At 43.9% G+C, this 20,990-nt stretch overlaps 1 protein-coding gene and 1 long non-coding RNA gene across 2 annotated transcripts in view; one reads left to right on the top strand and one right to left on the bottom strand.

Moving 5' to 3' along the window:
- Positions 1–15,012, bottom strand: part of DNAI2 (dynein, axonemal, intermediate chain 2) — a 58,850-nt gene extending 43,838 nt beyond the window's left edge. Inside the window, exons 1-7 of the mRNA XM_015408577.1 lie at positions 14,959–15,012; positions 14,446–14,447; positions 9,467–9,655; positions 8,988–9,149; positions 8,724–8,845; positions 5,089–5,231; positions 4,330–4,443 (exon numbers count right to left, since the gene is read on the bottom strand). Coding sequence (XP_015264063.1) covers positions 4,330–4,443; positions 5,089–5,231; positions 8,724–8,845; positions 8,988–9,149; positions 9,467–9,649 — 724 coding nt within the window. The 5' untranslated portion in view covers positions 9,650–9,655; positions 14,446–14,447; positions 14,959–15,012. The remainder of the gene's footprint in view (positions 1–4,329; positions 4,444–5,088; positions 5,232–8,723; positions 8,846–8,987; positions 9,150–9,466; positions 9,656–14,445; positions 14,448–14,958) is intronic.
- A 109-nt stretch (positions 15,013–15,121) lies between these two features.
- LOC107108410 overlaps positions 15,122–20,990 on the top strand; it is an 8,817-nt gene continuing 2,948 nt past the window's right edge. The window contains exons 1-2 of the long non-coding RNA XR_001482441.1: positions 15,122–15,196; positions 20,575–20,630. This is a non-coding gene — a long non-coding RNA (uncharacterized LOC107108410). The remainder of the gene's footprint in view (positions 15,197–20,574; positions 20,631–20,990) is intronic.

The following is a 20,990-nucleotide window of genomic DNA, read 5'->3' as shown; positions in this document are numbered from 1 at the left end:
AAAAGGGGGGGGGGCAGAAGGGAGAAAGAGTGTGAGAGAGGTAGAGGGAGACAAGAGGAAGCAAAGGTGTGAGGAATAGGATAACCATTCCGCAAGTTTCTTGCGTGTCTCCACTTGTATATTCTATTCCTATCTCTCATTTATCCTGCCTAGAATGGAGTTTACTAAATAAATAACTCTTTATTAGTTTTGAAACCGACAAGTGGCTCTATGTAACCTTGCTAGCACAAACAGAACAAAGAAGCTCTGCTGTGTGTAGCCTGTTTGTGCACTCTGCTAAACTGATACAGGTTCCTGGCTTACCATACCAGTAAACCTATCACATTGTACACCTGCATATTGAGTTCCTTCTTTGCAACACCCTCCCACCTTCTGACTGGGACAGAAGGACTCAGAGATCTGTATTCTGACTCATCTCTGACAAAGGGAGCTTTGACTCAGAAAAGCCCCTACCCTGGAAAGCTTGTTGGTATATGATGCTGCTGGACATGAATCTACCAGCAATGAGAAGCTCTGTATTAGCTGACAGGAATACTGTCAATGCTACTGTCACCAAACAACCCAGAAGGAATTGTGTGGTTTTCTTGCCCTTAATAGAACCCTTTAATCAGAATCAACAGCTCTAGATAAATACTTCAGGGGAATATATGGGAAAATCTGATCTTAATGGAATTTTAGTTTCCTTAACATTGTAATAACTTTAAAAAACGTTAATAGCTTTTAAAAAGCAACAAATCTTTCTACTTGTTATTTGTGTGTCTGCTTCCTGATTCTAAGCATTTGACTTTAAGTACATGAATGAGATAATGACTTGGGTCCTTTTTGCACTTGGATCTCATCCCTGGAGATATAAGGAGAGATAAGGAGGCCTTCCTGAATGAACAGTGCAAAGTAATAGAAGAAAACAACAGAATGGGAAGGACTAGCAGAAGAGATTAGGAAAAGATGGCAAGAATACACAGAAGAACTATACAAGAAAGACCTCGATGTCCTTGACAACCACGACGGTATAATCACTGACTTCGAGCCAGACATCCTGGAATGTGAAGTTAAATGGGCCTTAGAAAGCATTACTAACAACAAAGCTAGTGGAGGTGATGGTATTCCAGCTGAGCTATTCAAAGTCTTAGAAGATGATGCTGTTAAAGTGCTGCACTCAATTTGCCAGCAAATTTGGAAAACGCAACAGTGGCCACAGGACTGGAAAAGGTCAGTATACATTCCAATCCCAAAGAAGGGCAATGCCAAGGAATGTTCAAACTATCGCACAATTGCACTCATATCACACGCTAGCAAGGTCATGCTCAAGATCCTACAAGCTAGGCTTCAACAGTACGTGGATAGAGAACTGCCAGAAGTAAAAGCTGGGTTTCGAAGAGGTAGAGGAACTAGAGATCAAATTGCCAACATTTGCTGGATTATGGAGAAAGCAAGAGAGTACCAGAAAAACATCTACTTCTGCTTCATTGACTATGCTAAAGCCTTTGACTGTGTGGATCACAACAAACTATGGCAGGTCCTTAAAGAGATGGGAGTACCAGACCACCTCACATGTCTCTTGAGAAACCTGTATAAGGGCCAAGAAGCGACAGTTAGAACCGGATATGGAACAACTGATTGGTTCAGCATAGGAAAAGGAGTACGACAAGGATGTATACTGTCACCTTGCTTATTTAATATATATGCAGAGTACATCATGCGAAATGCTGGCCTGGATGAATCACAAGTGGGAATTAAGATTGCTGGGGAAAAGATCAACAACCTCAGATATGCAGACGATACCACTCTGATGGCAGAAAGTGAAGAGGACCTCAAGAGCCTCTTGCTCAGGGTAAAAGAGGAGAGCGCAAAAGTGGGCTTGAAGCTCAACATCAAAAAAACTAAGATCATGGCATCTGGCCCCATCACTCCTTGGCAAATAGAAGGGGAAGTCGTGGAAGTAGTGACAGACTTCACGTTCCTGGGATCCCAGATCACCGCAGACTGTGACTACAGCCATGAAATTAAAAGACGCCTGCTCCTTGGGAGGAAAGCGATGGCGAACCTAAACAGCATGATAAAAAGCAGAGACATCACCCTGCCAACAAAAGTTTGCATGGTCAAAGCAATGGTATTCCCAGTAGTCATGTATGGCTGCGAGAGTTGGACTTATGAAGGCCGAGCGCCGAAGAATAGATTCTTTTGAACTACGGTGCTGGAGAAGACTCTTGAGAGTCCCTTGGACTGTAAGAAGATCAAATCAGTCAATCCTCAAAGAAATCAACCCTGACTGTTCCCTGGAAGGCCAGATAATGAAACTGAAGCTCAAATACTTTGGCCACCAAATGAGAAGGGAGCACTCACTGGAGAAGACCCTGATGCTGGGAAAGATTGAAGGTCAAAGAAGACGGGGACGGCAAAGGATGAGATGGTTAGACACTGTCATAGATGCAACGAACATGAAACTGAGCAAACGTCAAAGGACGGCGGAAGACAGGAGGGCCTGGCGGGAGCTGGTCCATGGGGTCGCGAACAGTCGGACTTGACTGTGCGACTGAACAACAACAACTCATCCCTGGTTTTATCAGAGTTCAACTCAGGACACAATACCTTGCATTTATCCCTGGTTATAACAGCATCGTTTATCCCGGAACAAGTGTGGGATGAAACCGGGGTGACTTCAATGTAAGATAATTAAAGAGGTGAACTCGAATGTAGTGTAGAATGTAAGTTCGAGGTCTAGCATTTAAGGTCTAGTGTGGAAAGGACCTTGGATACTGCAGTAAATTTCCACAAATTGAAATTGACTCCCCCCTTATGTTGTTCCCCGTGGTCCCTCCCCCAACTCCGAGAAGCATCAGTTCAGCGATCACTTTTGAGCTGCAGCAGGAAAGGGAGGGAGAGAATTCCCTTCCATGGACAGGAATCCTTTCTGTCAGCAGAGATTTACTACAGGATCCAAACCTATGTGAAAAGCAAAGTCATGGTCATGTGCTTTCTTGCCCCCTGTCATGCCTGCCCCTGCTGATGTCATGCCTGCCTTTGCTGATGCCCCTGAACAGGCTCCTGAGGACCCTGAACAGGCTCCTGAGGACAGTACTGCAGCAGAAAGGCAAAGACTGGATCCTGTAGCTGAAAGCTATCTAAGTGGTGAGGAGGATAGAGCCTCCCAGGGAACACCTGCAAGGGATCAGTCTCTGCTGCAGCCCAGTAATTCATCATCAGACTCGCCTCCACCTGTAACCAGGCTCAGGAATGTAAGAAGACAACAGCTGAGAGAGCGAAGGCAGAATGCACGCATGCGTGCCAGAAGATCTCTTAGCCCTGATTACTGACAGGATCCTGTCCTCACTCCTGGCTAGCTAATGAGTTGATTAGCTAGCACTGTATATATGCAAGTCTGTTGCCAGCAGTCATTTGTGCTGGCAACGTCGTTTGTTCAGGACCTGAATCCTTGCATCTCTGCTCCAGACCTTGTGGAATTCTTCTCGGCTTGATCCTTGGCTTTTGACCTTTGGCTTTGTTGACCCTGCGTTCATCTCTGACTCCTCTGGTATTGTTGTGATTTATGGACTTGAAACTTTGGTATGTCTGACCCTGCTTTTGGACTGTGATTTAAACCTGCTTGAACCTTGCTACCTGGTTTGCCCGGCTTGACCTCGGACTGTTCCTGGACTTTTGCTTGCTTGTGTCACGCCCCCTGGTCCTGCCGTGACACCCCCATGTTTAAATTCTGTACCAAGTGGAGGTAAATTCTGGGTCATGCAAATGTAACACATCCATATAGTTTTCCATTGCTCATTCTTGTTACAATATTTTTCTTTATTTCAAGAGCATAGGATTCTTGGATCTACCTTAGCAAGCCATTCAATATTTTCTGCCCTACAGAGGCTTAGGTCAACCCAAACAGATGGGAACAGAAGTACATCAAGTTTACTCATTATTTATTTTTGCTTGCAAAACTATTTCCAGAACACCTGAAACCTCAGGCATGGACTCCCTTTGTTCTCACACTAACTAGCTGACCATTAAGTCTGGATATTGAAGAACAGAGAATCCAATTTATGTTACTTTAGATATGAATACCCATAACTGGCTCATTAAGAAAAGAAAGAACCTGTATGCAGTTTGAAAGTAAACATTTTGAAACCAATAAGTTCATCAAATGATATGTTATCTATTTCAAAGTTCATGCTATGTTTTGTACAGGCCATCTTACTTTATTTCCATTTCAGTACTCTAGGAGTCAAAATTTGTTGAGTGGGGATTGTAGCTAGAGTCAAAGAAGTGCAGGACCTGAGTAATACAGTCACACTCCTCAATATCTGTATTTGCATCTATTTCCCTTACCAATCTGTCCATTGTAGCATCCTCCAATCAGGATATGTGAGTCTTTGGGATTGTATTCCAAGCAGACCAGAGGTGAGGAAGGCCGGATAACAATTTCTGGTTTGTTGGGGGTTTCTAAGAAAGAGAAAATGTATTATGACACGGAAGGGGAAAACATGCTTTGTTTTCCCCCTCCAGATTCCACATTCAGACTCCACATTCAGTCCTTTCCAGATTCCATATTCTCCGCCCACACACACACATGGCTGCCTCAGCAATCACCCTCTCCTAAGCATGTTTGAACTGGGACTGGGACAAAGGAACAAGAGGAAGAATGAACAGTAAGACTAAGCTTTTAGAAGCTGTATTAAAGGTAAAAGTTTCCCTTGCTCGAATGCTAGTTGAATCCAACTCTAGGGGGTGGTGCTCATCTCCATTTCCAAGCTGAAGAGCCAGCGCTGTCTGAAGACTTCTCTGTGGTCATGTGGCCAGCATGACTAAATGTCAAGGCGCATGGAGCACCGTTACCTTCCCACCAAAGTGGTACCTATTTACCTACTTGCAATTTCTTGCTTTCGAACTGCGAGTTTGGCAGGAGAGAAGCTGTATTAGGGCCATGCAAAATCAGGTTCAGGGGAAATTTCTGCTTCCTTTGCAGCATGAGGGGCAGATATGGCACCAAATAAAGCACACCCTATAGAACCCAGTCAACTTCAGCCACCACCCAAGCCCTATTGACAATTATGCAGAAGGTCTAGTTTCTGCCATCCCCTCACTTACCTAGATCCCATATGTAGGAGTCATAGCTTATGTCTTTTGAACTCCGCTGGAACTCAAGGTTGGAATAAGCTACTGCTAGTTTTCGACTTCTGTCAGGATGCCAGGAAAGGTGTGTGGCTGTTCTCTTCTCTAAGTTTGGGTCCCTTTTGGATAATAAAGCAGAAGGCAATGGCATCTCATAGGCTATGCGGTGAAATCTCACTGAGTATTTTGAAACATGTGGTACCCAAACCCTTCATTTCCTTACCAAGTGAAGAACTGTATGCAGCAATGTTTTCCTGATCCTAATGCCAGCAAACCTCATGTTCCAAAAGTTGTCACTGTGGCTTCAGGATATCGTCCCAGTGTTTCCTTCATCTAATAATCCTTGATCAGAGGCTTGAAATTCTCAAACCCTTATCCTTAGATACTTCCTTCTGCTCAAAACTAATCTTTTTACAATACTCTGTGTTTATCCAGTTGAAACCAGGAGAATACTTAGATGTTACACTATTAACAGTCACAGGTCCAAGTTCTACTGCAGTCTGACTGGCATTCACTTCCTGTTTCCAACTGAATGCAGTCCTTTGGGTTGAAATCAATGTTAAGGAAAATAAGGTGTACTCCATAGAGATGTGAGGCTACAGCAATTCGCCCTAACTGCATCATGGTGTGTTACCATGTACATGGCAGCTTCCAAACTGAACCAGAAAGTGACAACTACATATGATCACAATCTTTTTATAATTCTATGAGTTTTCTCTCTTATGTATTGGGACTTATTCAATCAGTCAATGTATGCTTCAACAACATTACTTCCTTTGTGCAATGGGGTAGAGTGTGATAGCCTTCCTGTGCCTGTTGATTTTCCCTTCCACACACACCCCCATCAGTTTTCTCCATAGCGCAGCAAATACAGTTATGGTAATCGGATGTATAGAGAACATAGCTGGTGGAAGAAGGGTTAAGAGCCCTATTCTGCCTACCCAGCTGTCCACCCACATTTCCACACTGCAAATCCACCCCCCATCACAAATGCTGCCGCTTAGCATTTCTTGGGCAGCAACCAAGAACCCACCCCATGTGTCCTGTACTGTTTAGCCCTGAGTCATCTGCAAGGAAGAGACTGAAAGAACCTTACTGTATATTAACTCAATCTGGAAAATGAATTGAATGTAGCCAGAATGATGTTCAGTGCTTGCTTTCAGGGACTGTCAATGAACAGCAGCTGGAAGTAATTTACAAGTATATTGAAAAATGAATGCCAGCAGAAAAGAGGCAATCCCCTTCTTCAAATGCAGACTATCCAGGCAGTTGTTTTAGGACAAATGGAACATAAGAAGAGCTAGAGGGGATCAGACCAATGGGTCATTGCATTCAGCATCACAGGACCAACAACATGCCTCTGGAAGACCTACAAACAGGGCATAGAGGCCAAAGCCTCTCGTTGCTTTCCATAAACTGGTATTCAAAGGTACAATGCCTCTGAATAAGAAATCCCATTTAGTTGCTATGGTTAACAGTCAGTGATCGTCCATCTCCCCCCCCCCCCATTAGTTATTTTTCTCTAAACTGAAAAGCCCTGAACTCTATTAGTCTTGGGTCCTGACTGTGTTGGGAGAAAGGGCGGTATATACTTTTTGTTTGTTTTTTGCTGTCAAGTCACAGCTGACTGATGGGGACCTTCTAGGGTTCTGCGTCATGACCCTGGTATTCCTTGGTGGACTCCCTTCCAAATACTGACCAGGACTATCCCTGCTTAGTTTCTGAGATCTGACAAAATCAGTTCAGCTTGGGCTATGGGAATGTATAAATATTTTAAATAGACTCTTTAGACTTCCTTTGTAGGGAAGGTGCTCCAACTCTCGTGATCAGTCTGCCATTCTCTGCAGCTTTTCCAGCTTTCCAGCATCATAGCAGATGGGGGGCAACCAGAACTGTATACAGTATTCCAGATGTGGCTGCAGTAAAGGAATGTACAAGAGCTTTACAATACTGGTTTTTATTTTTATTCCCTTTTGATATAATCCCTAGCATAAAATATGTCTTTTTCTCTGCTGTTGCACTCTGAGTCAACATATTTATCGCAATCCCAAGAGCTCTTTCCTGATCAGCCATCATCAGTTCAGACTCCATTAGCATATGTTTAAAGTTATATATATATATATATATATATTGCTTCAATGTGTATCGCTTTACATATATTTATACTGAGTCTCATTTGCCATGTTGTTGCCCATTTGGAGAGTTTCTCTTGGGGCTCTTAATAAGTCCGCTTCATTCTCAGCATCCTGAATAATTGGGTGCCATCTGCAAACTTGGCCACCTGATTCCAGAAACCGAACAGGAGTGGTCCTATTAGAGACCTTTTACTATGGTGGTATTTACTTGCAGAGAGCCGCATTCAGCATTACCATCAGCCAAAACAGGCTCATCACTACTGCATGCTCTGCATGTCACCATGCCAAATAAACAGAACCTTTTAATTATCAGAGTACCCCTGAGCATGGATGGTTGTCTCTCCCCACTGTCACTGCAGCTTAGCAAGCCCTTGTCTATCTGGAGAGATGGGAAGGGCCTGAAAAGCAGATTTATGGCACAAAATAATGCACAGGCTTCTAAGTTTTCCAGAACTCTTTTTTAGGTTAGATATTTTTTTAAAATGTCTTTCAATGTTAAAAACTCTTTTCAAGTTGAACTCTAGCTTTGCAGGAGACAGGGTGGTTAGCACCTCCCCCAGAAGCCTTCTCTCGGCCTTGTGAAGCTTCTCTTCTCAAGAGGCATGTGCTTTCCTCCAGGCCTTCTTGCTCTCTCTCTAGCAGCTCAGGTGAGACAGTGAGACTGTCAAGGAGAGCAAGCTGGCCATGAGGAAAGGGCACCCTCCTGCCACTGTGGTTAGGTTGCTCTTTTCCCAGGTGGCTGTGGTTTTGTTCTCCTCTGCAGCCAGATTGCTGACCTCCTGGCAGCTCTCTGAATGCTGGGATGAAAGCACGGAGGCTGCAGTGAAGGCTGGGGGGGGGGGTGTTGGAGAGGATAGGCATGTTACTGCCATCCCTGGCATGAGATTTGCACCCAGGAAGGCTTGCAGTCCCTCTGGTTATGGCTGTTTCACGGTGGGAACTACCACAAGCCCATCAGCCAATGTCTTTGCCCACTTTCCTGAACCATGAATGAGCTGGGTGCCGGCCACTTGGTGAACAGTGCTCAGACGAGCCACAGGTAGCATGTCAAACAGCAACATGTGGCTTCTGAGCCACTGAGTGAGTAACACTCCTTTACTAAATCAGGAGAGGACCCATCCTCTTCTCCCATGATTGACCTTAGGGGCCTTTGGTGAGGGACTTTGTCAAAAGCTTTCTAGAACTCCAGTGATATGTAATGTCAGGATCACATCCACATGCCTGTAAATAATTCCAAAAGGTTGGTGAGGAAGGACTTCCCTTTGTAGAAGCCATACAGATTCTTCCTCAGTAGGGCTTATTCTTCTAAATGTTTAATAATTCTACTTCTAATAATAATTTCCACCAGCTGTGGCTCTTTTGATGACAAATACAGTAGCCAACAAAAGCAGCTGTTACAGCAGAGCCAAAAATCAACCTGAATGGATTAGAAACAAATCCTGAATGCATAGAACCTTCTGGCTGCTGAAGAGTTACCTGAAGACACTGATAGTTTTGGCTGATGGAGGCTCGTCAGTAATCCCTGCTGCCTCCTCTTCTTCAAAGTACTCCTCATAGATATTGATGGCATTATTCTGTTTGATGCAATGATCCATCAACTATAAAACAGATAATGGAATTGATGAATGGATGATCAGATAGCAATCTTTAAAATATTCTGGAAAAAACAGTGTGCAAAACAAGCCCTGCCTAGCTTTGCTGTAGACTGGTGTGTAAACAGGGTGTCCAAAAGAATCTTACACTGCCAAGTTGTGTGATGACATTAATGTAGTTCTCATCCTTTTCAACTTTTTTCCGGAAGCGAATTGTTTGTTCCATTTCCTGGGGGTTGACATCTTTAGGCCAGCCACCTTCCACGTGGTTAATGCCCCGAGTTTCCATCTCAAACCGTTCTGTGTTAACCTAATTCAGAGGAAAACCAAAAACCTGCCTTCAGTTTCTTTATTATTAGAAGCCTAGTTGTTCTGCTGTACATGACCATTTAAGACCACTAAAAATTACACTGAACTGTATCCTGCCACTCCACTAAGAAAAGCTGGAAGGTTTCCTCCAGTAGTCTCCCTCCAACTTAAGCATCTCTTTCCTCTTTCCCTAATCACAGTTCCACTTTAATTGGATGGAGGCTTCTCAGACTGGAGGATAAGATACCACCCACTGAACTCTAAGGGACCTCTTTCAGGCAAAAAATTCATGTACTATAGAAAGGTGAAGCACTCTACCTCATGCTCTGACATGTCACTTGCACACTGCACTGCAGTATCAATGGGGTCTTTTTCTATAAAATTCATAGCTTGCACTGCATCTGGAAGAATATCAACATTGACTTCCGCTGCTCGATCGGAAAAGTTGCACTGTCGTCCAAACTCACTGCGCTTCTTCACATAAACATAGACGATCTCCATGGTGACCTGACCCCAGCAGGTGGGGGGGGGGGGAGAAAAAGTCCATATTGCTTTTTTGATATCACTTTCTAACGGTAACGTTTTTAGTGTAAATTATGCAGTCTGTGGTTCAGATCATGAGCTACTCATTGCAAAATTCAGACTTAAACTGAAGAAAATTGGGAAAACCACGAGGCCATTCCGGTTTGACCTAGATCGCATCCCAGATGAATATACAGTAGAGGTGAAGAATAGATTCAAGGGTCTGGATTTGATAGATAGAGTGCCTGAAGAACTATGGACGGAGGTTCGTGACATTGTACAGGAGGCAGCAATCACCACCATCCCAAAGAAAAAGAAATGCAAGAAAGCAAAGTGGCTATCTGATGAGGCTTTACAAATAGCAGAGGTAAGAAGGAAAGCGAAAGGCAAAGACACGACGGTATAATCACTGACCTTGAGCCAGACATCCTGGAATGTGAAGTTAAATGGGCCTTAGAAAGCATTACTAACAACAAAGCTAGTGGAGGTGATGGTATTCCAGCTGAGCTATTCAAAGTCTTAGAAGAGGATGCTGTTAAAGTTCTGCACTCCATTTGCCAGCAAATTTGGAAAACGCAACAGTGGCCACAGGATTGGAAAAGGTCAGTATACATTCCAATCCCAAAGAAGGGCAATGCCAAGGAATGTTCAAACTATCGCACAATTGCACTCATATCACACGCTAGCAAGGTCATGCTCAAGATCCTACAAGCTAGGCTTCAACAGTACGTGGATAGAGAACTACCAGAAGTACAAGCTGGGTTTCGAAGAGGTAGAGGAACTAGAGATCAAATTGCCAACATTCGCTGGATTATGGAGAAAGCAAGAGAGTACCAGAAAAATATCTACTTCTGCTTCATTGACTATGCTAAAGCTTTTGACTGTGTGGATCACAACAAACTATGGCAGGGCCTTAAAGAGATGGGAGTACCAGACCACCTCACATGTCTCTTGAGAAACCTGTATAAGGGCCAAGAAGCGACAGTTAGAACCGGATATGGAACAACTGATTGGTTCAGCATAGGAAAAGGAGTACGACAAGGATGTATACTGTCACCTTGCTTATTTAATATATATGCAGAGTACATCATGCGAAATGCTGGCCTGGATGAATCACAAGCGGGAATTAAGATTGCTGGGGAAAAGATCAACAACCTCAGATATGCAGACGATACCACTCTGATGGCAGAAAGTGAAGAGGACCTTAAGAGCCTCTTGCTCAGGGTAAAAGAGGAGAGCGCAAAAGTGGGCTTGAAGCTCAACATCAAAAAAACTAAGATCATGGCATCCGGCCCCATCACTCCTTGGCAAATAGAAGGGGAAGTCGTGGAAGTGGTGACAGACTTCACGTTCCTGGGATCCCAGATCACCGCAGACTGTGACTGCAGCCATGAAATTAAAAGACGCCTGCTCCTTGGGAGGAAAGCGATGGCGAACCTAAACAGCATGATAAAAAGTAGAGACATCACCCTGCCAACAAAAGTCCGCATGGTCAAAGCAGTGGTATTCCCAGTAGTCATGTATGGCTGCGAGAGTTGGACTATAAGGAAGGCCAAGCGCCGAAGAATAGATTCTTTTGAACTATGGTGCTGGAGAAGAATCTTGAGAGTCCCTTGGACTGCAAGAAGATCAAATCAGTCAATCCTAAAAGAAATCAACCCTGACTGTTCCCTGGAAGGCCAGATAATGAAACTGAAGCTCAAATACTTTGGCCACCAAATGAGAAGGGAGCACTCACTGGAGAAGACCCTGATGCTGGGAAAGATTGAAGGTCAAAGAAGACGGGGACGGCAAAGGATGAGATGGTTGGACAGTGTCATCGACGCAACGAACATGAAATTGAGCCAACTTCAGAGGACAGCGGAAGACAGGAGGGCCTGGCGGGAGCTGGTCCATGGGGTCGCGAAGAGTCGGACTCGACTGTGCGACTGAACAACAACAAACAAACAACACTGGGTGAAGAAGTAAGTAGTCTTTGTAGCAGGCTTGGTTTAAGACCTTACAAAGACTGAAGCAGCAGATTTTTGTTAACTGAACAGCAGATAGTGGGGAATGATCAGTGTAGCTAGAGTAATTGCCCAGTGCCAAAAACAGTGGTGAACTTTACTGGGTGTAGACTGAGGGAGTCTATGAAAGTACAATTGTCATAATCACACTTTAGAAATTTTCATACTAGACAGGTCTTCTGTTATAGGGATATCACATTTTCTTAGCATTCAAACTAAAATAATCTGCCACTAGATTCTCCCCCTCCTCCAGAATTTACTAAGCTTGTACTTTCCAAGAGAAAAGTGAATGCTGGATAGTGTCTGTGACAACATGGGTAAGGAGAGATGCAATATACTCTTGACCATTCCATGTTTATATAATAAATGTCATCAAGTTGCAACTGACTCATGGCAACTTCTCATGGGGTTTTCAAGGCAAGAGATGAGCAGAGGTGGTTTGCTATTGCCTTCCCCTATCAGTTTGGGTGGGAAATCTCACAAAGAAGGAACATTGTGGGGCTCAAAAGTTTCTCAACACTAGAACAGAAGAGTTCTAGCAAGTATCGGACCCAAGATGCAGAAATCAAAGGGAAGTAAGCCACTGATACAGGAACCTGAAGGGAATGCAGGTAGATGAGACAGAGGACAAAGGAAAATACTCAGTGGACTAGAGGCTAGAGACCTGAATGGAAACAGTTGCCAGAAATCCACATGCAATTTATGCTAATGCATTAAAACATAAGAACATAAGAGATGCCAATGTTGGATCAGGCCAAAGTCCCATCCAGTCCAACACTCTGCAGGGGTCTTGTTGTAGAAAAAGAGCTGCCGGAGCTCATTAGCATAACTCATTAGCATAACTTATTTGCATATGCCACGCCCCCTGACATCACCGGAAGTGTGTCAGAAGGCCCGGCTACTTACCCTCCTGCTTCATCCTCATTCCCAAACGGAATGAGGATCGAAGCAGAGGACGGGGTAAAGAAGGGGGCGGGGCTTCACCACGTGACCGCCCCGCCCCCTAGAGGTTCTCTTCCGGAGCTCCGTACCTGAGAGCTCCCCCCCGACTAGAGCCCTGACACTCTGTATCACACAGTGGCCAGAAATACCAGTGCCATCAGGAGGTCCACCAGTGGGGCTCATGTATTTCTTCACTATGCTCAAAATGACATATAAAAAAGCCCAGGAACAAAGATACAGCATTTAGTTTCTAATAACAGCCAGCCATATATCTGAAAAAGTAGGGCATGAAAGCTGTTGCTCGGCCCAGCACCTGGTATTCACAGGTAGACTGCCTCTGAACACAGAGGTTCCATTTAACGATTATGATTAACAAGTCTTTAATAAACCTTATTGTCACAATCCCAAATCCAAGCCTTTCTCTTGCTATTGCATTATATACCACTTTACCAATAACAAGTCCCTCAGGTTGGAGAGTTGTGCATCACCTCACCACCCACAGCCTCCTTTTATATTATTTAATATTAGGTTCACTGTCCCCCTTAAGTGTGTGGGGTGAAGTGGATTTGTTTTATTTCGTGTGTCTTTGACACATACCTAAGATTCCTTAATACTGAAATAGAGAGCACATCAACTGCATATCCAGACCCCATTCCCTGGGTCCTACAGAGTGTGCAGTGAGTAATCTGGGTTGAGGATGACATGGAAGTCATACATAACAAAACAAGTTTGTTTGGGTGGTAAGCATGACTTGTAATTCCTTCCCAGTCCAGCCAGCTGGCTGACACAGTACAAGAGCTTAGATATGTTATACTGAAAAGTTACAATGTTTACTTTTTCAGCAGCTTTTAATGTAAACACAGTAAACAGGCAGCTTGAACAATTTCACTGTTTTTATCTAGGAACAGCATTCAAACCCTGCCTGTCAAAAATCAATCACTACAGTCCCTACTAGACTCTTTGCTTGATCAAGAATACCTACCCTTCTCCCCTCCAAAATTCAACTTTTTTTTTTGTGTCATTTGGCTGCTCTGACCTGGATAGTCCAGGCTAGCTTGATCCCATCAGATCTTGGAAGCTAAGCAGAGTCGGCCTTGGCTACTATTTAGAAGGGCAACCTGGAATACCACGGTTGTGACGCAGAGGCAGGAAATGGCAAACCACCTCTGAAATGTCTCTTGCCTTAAAAACAAGTCTAGCTCGCCACCTAGTGGTGCATAATACTAAAAGCTAGAACCTTTGGATGCCAGACAATCTTAGGATCTCCTGGCTATTCTACACACAACACCATACAATAATAGTTAATTATTATTGTTAGTTGGCTGCAGAAAACTAACCTGCCTCATAGCCTCTCCCCTTCATTTTAGAGTTCCATTTGGCTTCTGAATCTGATTGGTCTACTCTGAAAAACAGAGGGTAGGACCTTCTCCTGTCCATCACATGTATCCACCCAGATTTACACTATCAGGCAAAAAAATCCACCAAGGAATAAAATGGCAGCAGTTAATACTAATGCCAAACAGAGCTGAGAGGTGAGGACTAATAAGAAAAATGAAAGGATGAGTGGGGTAGACAATACTAGTGCCAAACAGAATTTGGTGGCTGGGGAGGAATAATGAGTAATTGAAACTGAAGGGTCAGTTGGGGCAGTAATTACTGATAAGGATAAGGGCTCAAGTGGTTAAGACGCTGAACTGCAGGCTGTGGAAGGTCAGTAGTTCAGCAGTTCGAGACCCGGGTTGCCGCATGACGGAGTGAGCTCCCGTCTCTAGTTCCAGCCAACCTAGCAGTTCGAAAGCAAGAAATTGCAAGTAGATAAATAGGTACCACTTTGGTGGGAAGGTAACTGCGTTCCGTGCGCCTTGGTGTTTAGTCATGCCGGCCACATGACCACCTAAACGTCTTCGGACAGCGCTGGCTCTTCGGCTTTGAAACGGAGATGAGCACCGCAACCCTAGAGTCGGACTCTACTGGCTTTCGAGCAAGGGAACCTTTACTTTTAATTAATGATAATAATAACTAATACTGAATAGATTTGGGGGAAAAAATAATCAGGATTAAGAGATACTGAAGGAATGTTTGGGGTAGTCATAAATTGAGCAAAGGTACACCTGTGTTGAATATTGGCTTTTTTTTCTTTCAGCGCCAGAACTCAGCCTTGAAGCCCGCGGAAAAAAACAGAATGCCTCTGAGCATGTCCGAACATCGTAAATAGCCTTGAGCGCATCGTAAATAGCCTCGAGCGCATTTATCCCATAGTAAGAGGAGAAATGGAAGCGAAGCAGGAAGGGGTGCATTCGCGCGCCCTGTACATTACCCGCCGCCGCCCCCCTTTCTTACCCGACTCCTCGTACCGAGCGCGGCTTCAGCCGATCGAAGCAGCGTTTACTCGTTTCTTAGCAACCTCCCAGAGGGTCACGTGACGATCTGGGCGGAGATAATCTACCTTCTTAGAAGACAAGACGGCGGGAGAGTAGCGTGGGAAAAGGGATGACCCGGGGGAAAACGAATGGTGGCATGAGGGGAGAAGGAATGATCGTCCCCCTCCCGACGTGGCTCTTAACATGTTAAGGACACGGTGAGTAGGAAACCATACCAGTATGGCGTAGTAGTGGGAAATGCTGGACTAGGTCCTGGGAAACCTAGGATCAAATCTCACTCTGCCATGAATCCCGCTTTGGTTGGGGCAGTCATTCTCTTTAACCCTAACCTGCCTTACAAAATTGTGAAAATTAAAAAAGGGGGGGGGGGGGGGGAGGTGGGTGCACCACTCTAAACTCTGTGGGGTTATGGCTTTTTTGGGCCGGGGGGGGGGCTTTTTTTTTTTTTTTTGTCAGAACGCGGGCCCTGTTTGAAGTGTCAGTGCAGAATGTCTGCCCGTGGGCATGGTCAGAGTGCACTTTAGATTTCTCAGTCAGCTACTAGGACTCCTAGGCCAGGTTGAACCGTGCCCCCCACTCATTTCACTTAAGGCCATCTTCTGAAAGTATTACTTGCCTTTTGTTTAGTTTGCAGAGTGCTTACAGTTCAAACCCCCCACCCCAACAGTAATGGTAAGGCTATGATTATCCCCACTGTACAGACAAGAAATTGAGAAATGAAGAGAGAAGTTTCTCTGAAACAGAGCTAGATTTAGGGATCAATTAATGGGTTTAGGGCTTTACAATAGGGTCACTAAATAAGGGGGAAAGTTAAATCTTCAGCCTAAGTCAGTCGCTGCTTAGCTAGGCTTTCACCTTACTGTGCCATCAATTGAACAAAGTTTGAGTCCAGTTCTGCTGCTCCGCACCAACCTGAATCTGTACCGTCAATTGCTTCCCTATTTATATTTACAGTGCCCTTTCTGTGAGAATCTAAGTATTATTTTTATCACATGCTGCCTCTTAAGCTGTCATAATTTAGGGCCTCCTGTGACATGAACCATTTGTTATTTCTCTGTTTTGCCAAAAATTTTAAGGCCCCTGAGGCCTGCCAGGCAACTTCTTTGGCATTTAGACTCTGTAAGAGGCATCTGTGTGCCTAATGGAGAATCTCTGTGCTGAAGAGTTACTTTCCTCATTAAAGCTCCCAGGACTCAGGGATTAAAACCCTTGCTCATTCTGTAAGGAAAATTATAACCAACCCTGTGGAAGGGGCAGGAGCTTGTGGAATTTGTAAAACCCTCTTCCCCAGGAGTTCAGAGTGCGTTCCCTGGAGTTGCTCAGCCAGGTGGTTGCAGTGGGTGGGAAAGTGTACTCTCACACCAGGCAGTGTGAGGTGTTAGCACTGAGCTAAGGTCAAGGTAATCATGTTAGAAACTGTTATTCTTTTGGCTGGTTTCCTTTTTTCCTGCTAGCCCAGAAGGCTATTTTTCTGGGACCAAAGTTTAACTAACCGTTCAGTATTTTGAAAGCTACAAGATGCTGTCAACCATTTGCATTTCTATGTTTTCAGTTAAATAACAATTCTTTCATAATTAAAAAAACTGTATCGGGCTAAATTGCGCATCTAGGCAGTACACACACACACCTTTATGCAAGGAGGTACTGCCCAAGGAATTAGAAGGGAAGAAGAGGTAGCTTGGGCCTCTCCAAGTTAGACTAAAATCCTCAGACCAGGCTGGGGCCAGTGAGCACCTAGGCTGCTCCAAGGTTTAACGGGGGCAGACAGAAAAGAGGGGTGCAGAAGGGGTGCGGATTTTTCTGCTGTAGAGGAAAGTGTGCTTCAGATGGAATCCTCTCCCTATCCCAAAGCCCCCCCCCCTTTACTTCTGTTACATGTTAGAATCTGACCCTGCTCTAAAGCTACCCAATGGGTGCGGTCAGACGGCGTGCTAGGAGCGGTTTAAATTGCTCTGGCCCCGATGAGTTTTTTTTAACCTGGAGAATCACGATCACACTCACCTCCTTGCTCTGGATCGCTGCGCAGCCACATTGCTCCCCGCCGTCCACAGGAGAGAGCATACATCTGTGGTGTTTTTCTTTCTCTCTCAGTTTATTTATTTATTTATTTTGGGATTTATATCCCGCCCTACCCGTACGGCCCAGGGCGGCAAACAAGCGGCAACGCCGGAAATAAAACATAGGTTACATTAAAACCTCAATAAATACAAACTAAAATGGTGCTCTACAGTTCATTTTAAAAGTTCAAGATGGTAGATGTCCCTCACTGGCGGCCGATGGTATAAACGCAGGAGCGCCCGGGTGGTGTTCCTCTTCTGGGCGACGACTGACCCCGTCCAAAGCCAGGTAGATGGTAAATCAGCCACGATGGTGGTATAGTTTGGGCATGCGCACATTGTAGAACTAAAATTTTCACGCATGCGCAGAACAGCAATTTTCACTTCAACCCAACTGCTGGAACACTTCCCTTTAAACTTTAAAGGAACACTTCCCTTTAAACGTTTACCCCGAAAATGGCCTCTGTGAGATCCCGAACTCGTCTAAATGCTAAAACTAGGCACCGTTTAAACATTGTTTTTAATAACGTGGTGGCGGACCTCCACCTATGCACACACCGCCAACGCTTAAAAAAAAAGGGCGGGCGAAAAGTGGAAACCTCGGGCAGCTTTTGAGTGGGGAGAGGGTTTAAACCGGAAGTGGCTCGACACCGGAGGAGCGATCTCACAGGGGGAAAATGCCGCTGGAAACAGAGAATCAGGAAAACACCACTTGGGGACCTGGTAACAAAATACTCTGGTTTAAAGGATATTTGAGCTGGAAAGCGACGGCTGGGGATGGGAGGCAGATGTTGACTGTGTGATCATGCGTATAAAATCCGTTTCTGAACTGGCACGACACCAGATTAAATGGCATGTCTGAATGCACCCACTAAGCTCAGTAGGACCAAATTCGCTCAGCATTATCATCAGTGTTAAGATGACTGTGATAGTTGGAAATAGACAAATCTCTGTGCATCTCTGTTAGATTTTTTTGGTGTTTATCTTCTGTAGGTAGCTAACCAAGAAGGCTGACAACAGGCTTAATAATAAGTTATAGTAGGTTTATATATATTGAATGAGCAAACCTTTAATACTTAACAAATAGTTAAAAAAACTGTTAAAGCCAAATGTGTTTTGGCCACAAGGCCTTCCTCAGTGGTACAAATAATTAAAATACACACCATAAAGTTATGATTTACTCTGACCTTGGTTATACAGATCTTTGGACCAGGAACAACTTCAGTCTAAAAATGACTTCATAGTCCTGATTGATTCCAAAAATGAAGAGGGACATCTAATTAATTTTTCCTTACTTCTTTATGAGTGCTTTTTAAGCTCAGGCCACAATGCTGTATTTTCTATTGTGATAATTTTATTTTATGGTGTATCTTTTAATTATTTGTACTACTGAGGAAGGTATTGTGGCCAAAACGTATTTGGTTTAAACATTTTTTTTACTATTAGTTATGTATTAAAGCTTTGTTAATTCAATATATGTAAACCCATTATTTATTTTATTAGGCCTGTTGTCAGCCTTGTTGGTTACCTGGTTCTCCTGGGTTGAAGTTTTTTCTTCCCTTTTGTGTTTTGATTTATCTGCTGTAGCCTAACATCTTAAATGCTGCCACATTTACCGGGGTGCAAGTGTTCTGGCCAATGAAAGCTAATGTTCTGATAAATGCAAGACTTATTCAGGAACAAAAAGCACCTGCCATTCTTAAAAGCAAAGCAGCAGGTATGTCAGGCAATTTTAATCTTAGAAATGGGAATACAAAGCTGCATCTCTCCCCCACTCCTCCCCAGTGGCTTCTAGACCAGCCCTTCTGTCTCTGTTGCCATCATCTGTTTACAACGTTAATCAAAATACCGTACTCCATCCTGCTTGGTTTGTCATTATGAGACAGCTGGCAAAGGGGCCATGAAACTGTGACAGTGAGAAGAGGAACACTAATGGTATGATGATAGAACATGTGCAATGTTAATTCACCTCCTCACACAATCTGGAACAAGAAAAGGATTCTAACTGTATGGGTAGTAACCAGGATGGCATGAGTGTGTCTTCTCTGTCTTTTTACATTACATTACATATTAGACTTCTATACCGCTCCTTCCCGAAGGCTTGGAGCGGTTTACATAGACATTTAATTGCCTAGCTAGGGCCACAATGCAAGGGGAAGGGTGAATGCCTTACCAGGCACCTACTCAGCAATGGTCTTCTTCTGTTGTTCTTTCATGGCGTATTCTTTTTTGTTGTGTCCAGGCAGTCTTGTTAGAACAGTTCCCCTTCTAAGAGCACAGTGTGAGACTGCCAAGATGCAACTGCTCATCATATACTCTTATTTATTTACTTCATTTATCCACCATTCGTGTGGTAACACCATTGATACGATATCAAATAAAATAGCTAGCACTTTAATTATCGTATTGTTTTAATGAACTGTTTTTAGATGTTTTATGGAATTTTGATTATTTTACCCTGTGTAAGCCGCCCTGAGCCTGCTCTAATGGGGAGGGTGGGGTATAAATCTGAAAAATAAATAAAATAAATAAATGCTCTGCCTTTTTCCTCAGTAGAGAGACAAAGCAGCTTACAGAATTCCCCTCTCCTCCATTTTATCCTCACAAGAAGTCTGTCTTGTTTATGTATACTTGACTTATCTTCTAATAAATTATAAACTTGGGGAAAAAAAGGTAAGGTAGGCTGAAAGCATTTGACTGGACCAAGGTCACCATGGCAGAGTGGAGATTCTAGTCTGAAACCACCACACCACTCTTGCTCACTCCTACCTCCGATGCTCTTTTGAACGTCACACCACTTGTCTTTCAAGTCAGATCACCTCATGTAAACTGTTCTTATAGACAGGAGTTCTAAACTAGCAGCTCTCTAATCTACCCACAGAATTTACAGTTTTGGATAGTTAACTGTATGTACCAGGCCTGTAGCAAGTCAGCTGCAGATTTTCCAAGTGCCCCAAGGTCCGTTAGACATTCACATCACCTATCCTTGCTATTTAAAAAATCTCTTTGCGAAAGATGAGAGAGTTTTGATTGAAGAGAGCAGCTTTTGGCAGCAAGCTTCACAAGGAAACAGATCTCAGTTGTAACTCAGCTGTTCCCACAAGCACATGACATATGTTTGAAAAAGAAAACAGACAGAAAAGACTGCTCTTTTTTGGTGTTCTCTTAATGAGTCACGACTTACTAGAGTACCAAATGACCCAATGGCCATGTGCTTCCAGTAGTCATAGAAGCAGCCCTATTCACTATCAAAACAGCAATCATCTACCAGTGGCCCATTTTCAGACACTGCCCTAAGCAGTATGGGATAATAGAACAGAGAACACAATAAAGGATCAGTGTGAAAATCTGCTGTTGATGGAAGCCATTCAGAAAAAATAGTGTGAGTCATTGTCAGAAAAACAGAAAAGAACAGCTTTCCATACTTACACAGGTTCAGATAAGGAAAAAATGGTTTCAAAACTCACAGGGCACTTGAACAGTCATTTTTAGGACTTTATTTTGGTTTGATTTTACAGGTGTAACAGACAGTTTCAGCCAGAACACAGCAAGAGAATCAGATGGAATATCATATGTACGTAAGCAGAAATGTTACCCATTTGCTGGTCACTTATCAAATCATTATCCTAGGAATGCAGGGCCATTACATATGTTATAGAATTACTCAGGGGTCATTTCGTAGAAAAAGAGGTGCAGGAGCTCATTAGCACAACTCATTAGCATATGCCACACACCCTGACATCACCAGAAGTGTGTCAGAAGGCAACACCCACCGCTCAGGCTCCATTGGACTGTTTTGGATTGCTAGCTATTGGGTGTGGAATGTGCAGATATGCCCTCACAGAGGAGGGAGAGCTTGTACCTGAATAAAACTTGGTCTCAAAGGTGCCACTGGACTGTTTTGGATTGCTACCTCGGGGGGGGGGGGGGGGGG

The sequence above is a fragment of the Gekko japonicus genome, unplaced genomic scaffold (genome assembly GCF_001447785.1).
Source record: "Gekko japonicus isolate JY-2015 unplaced genomic scaffold, Gekko_japonicus_V1.1 scaffold57, whole genome shotgun sequence".
NCBI classification, from domain to species: Eukaryota; Metazoa; Chordata; class Lepidosauria; order Squamata; family Gekkonidae; genus Gekko; species Gekko japonicus.
The sequence above is the reverse complement of the archived record's forward strand: the minus strand, read 5'-3'. Positions and strand labels throughout refer to the sequence as shown.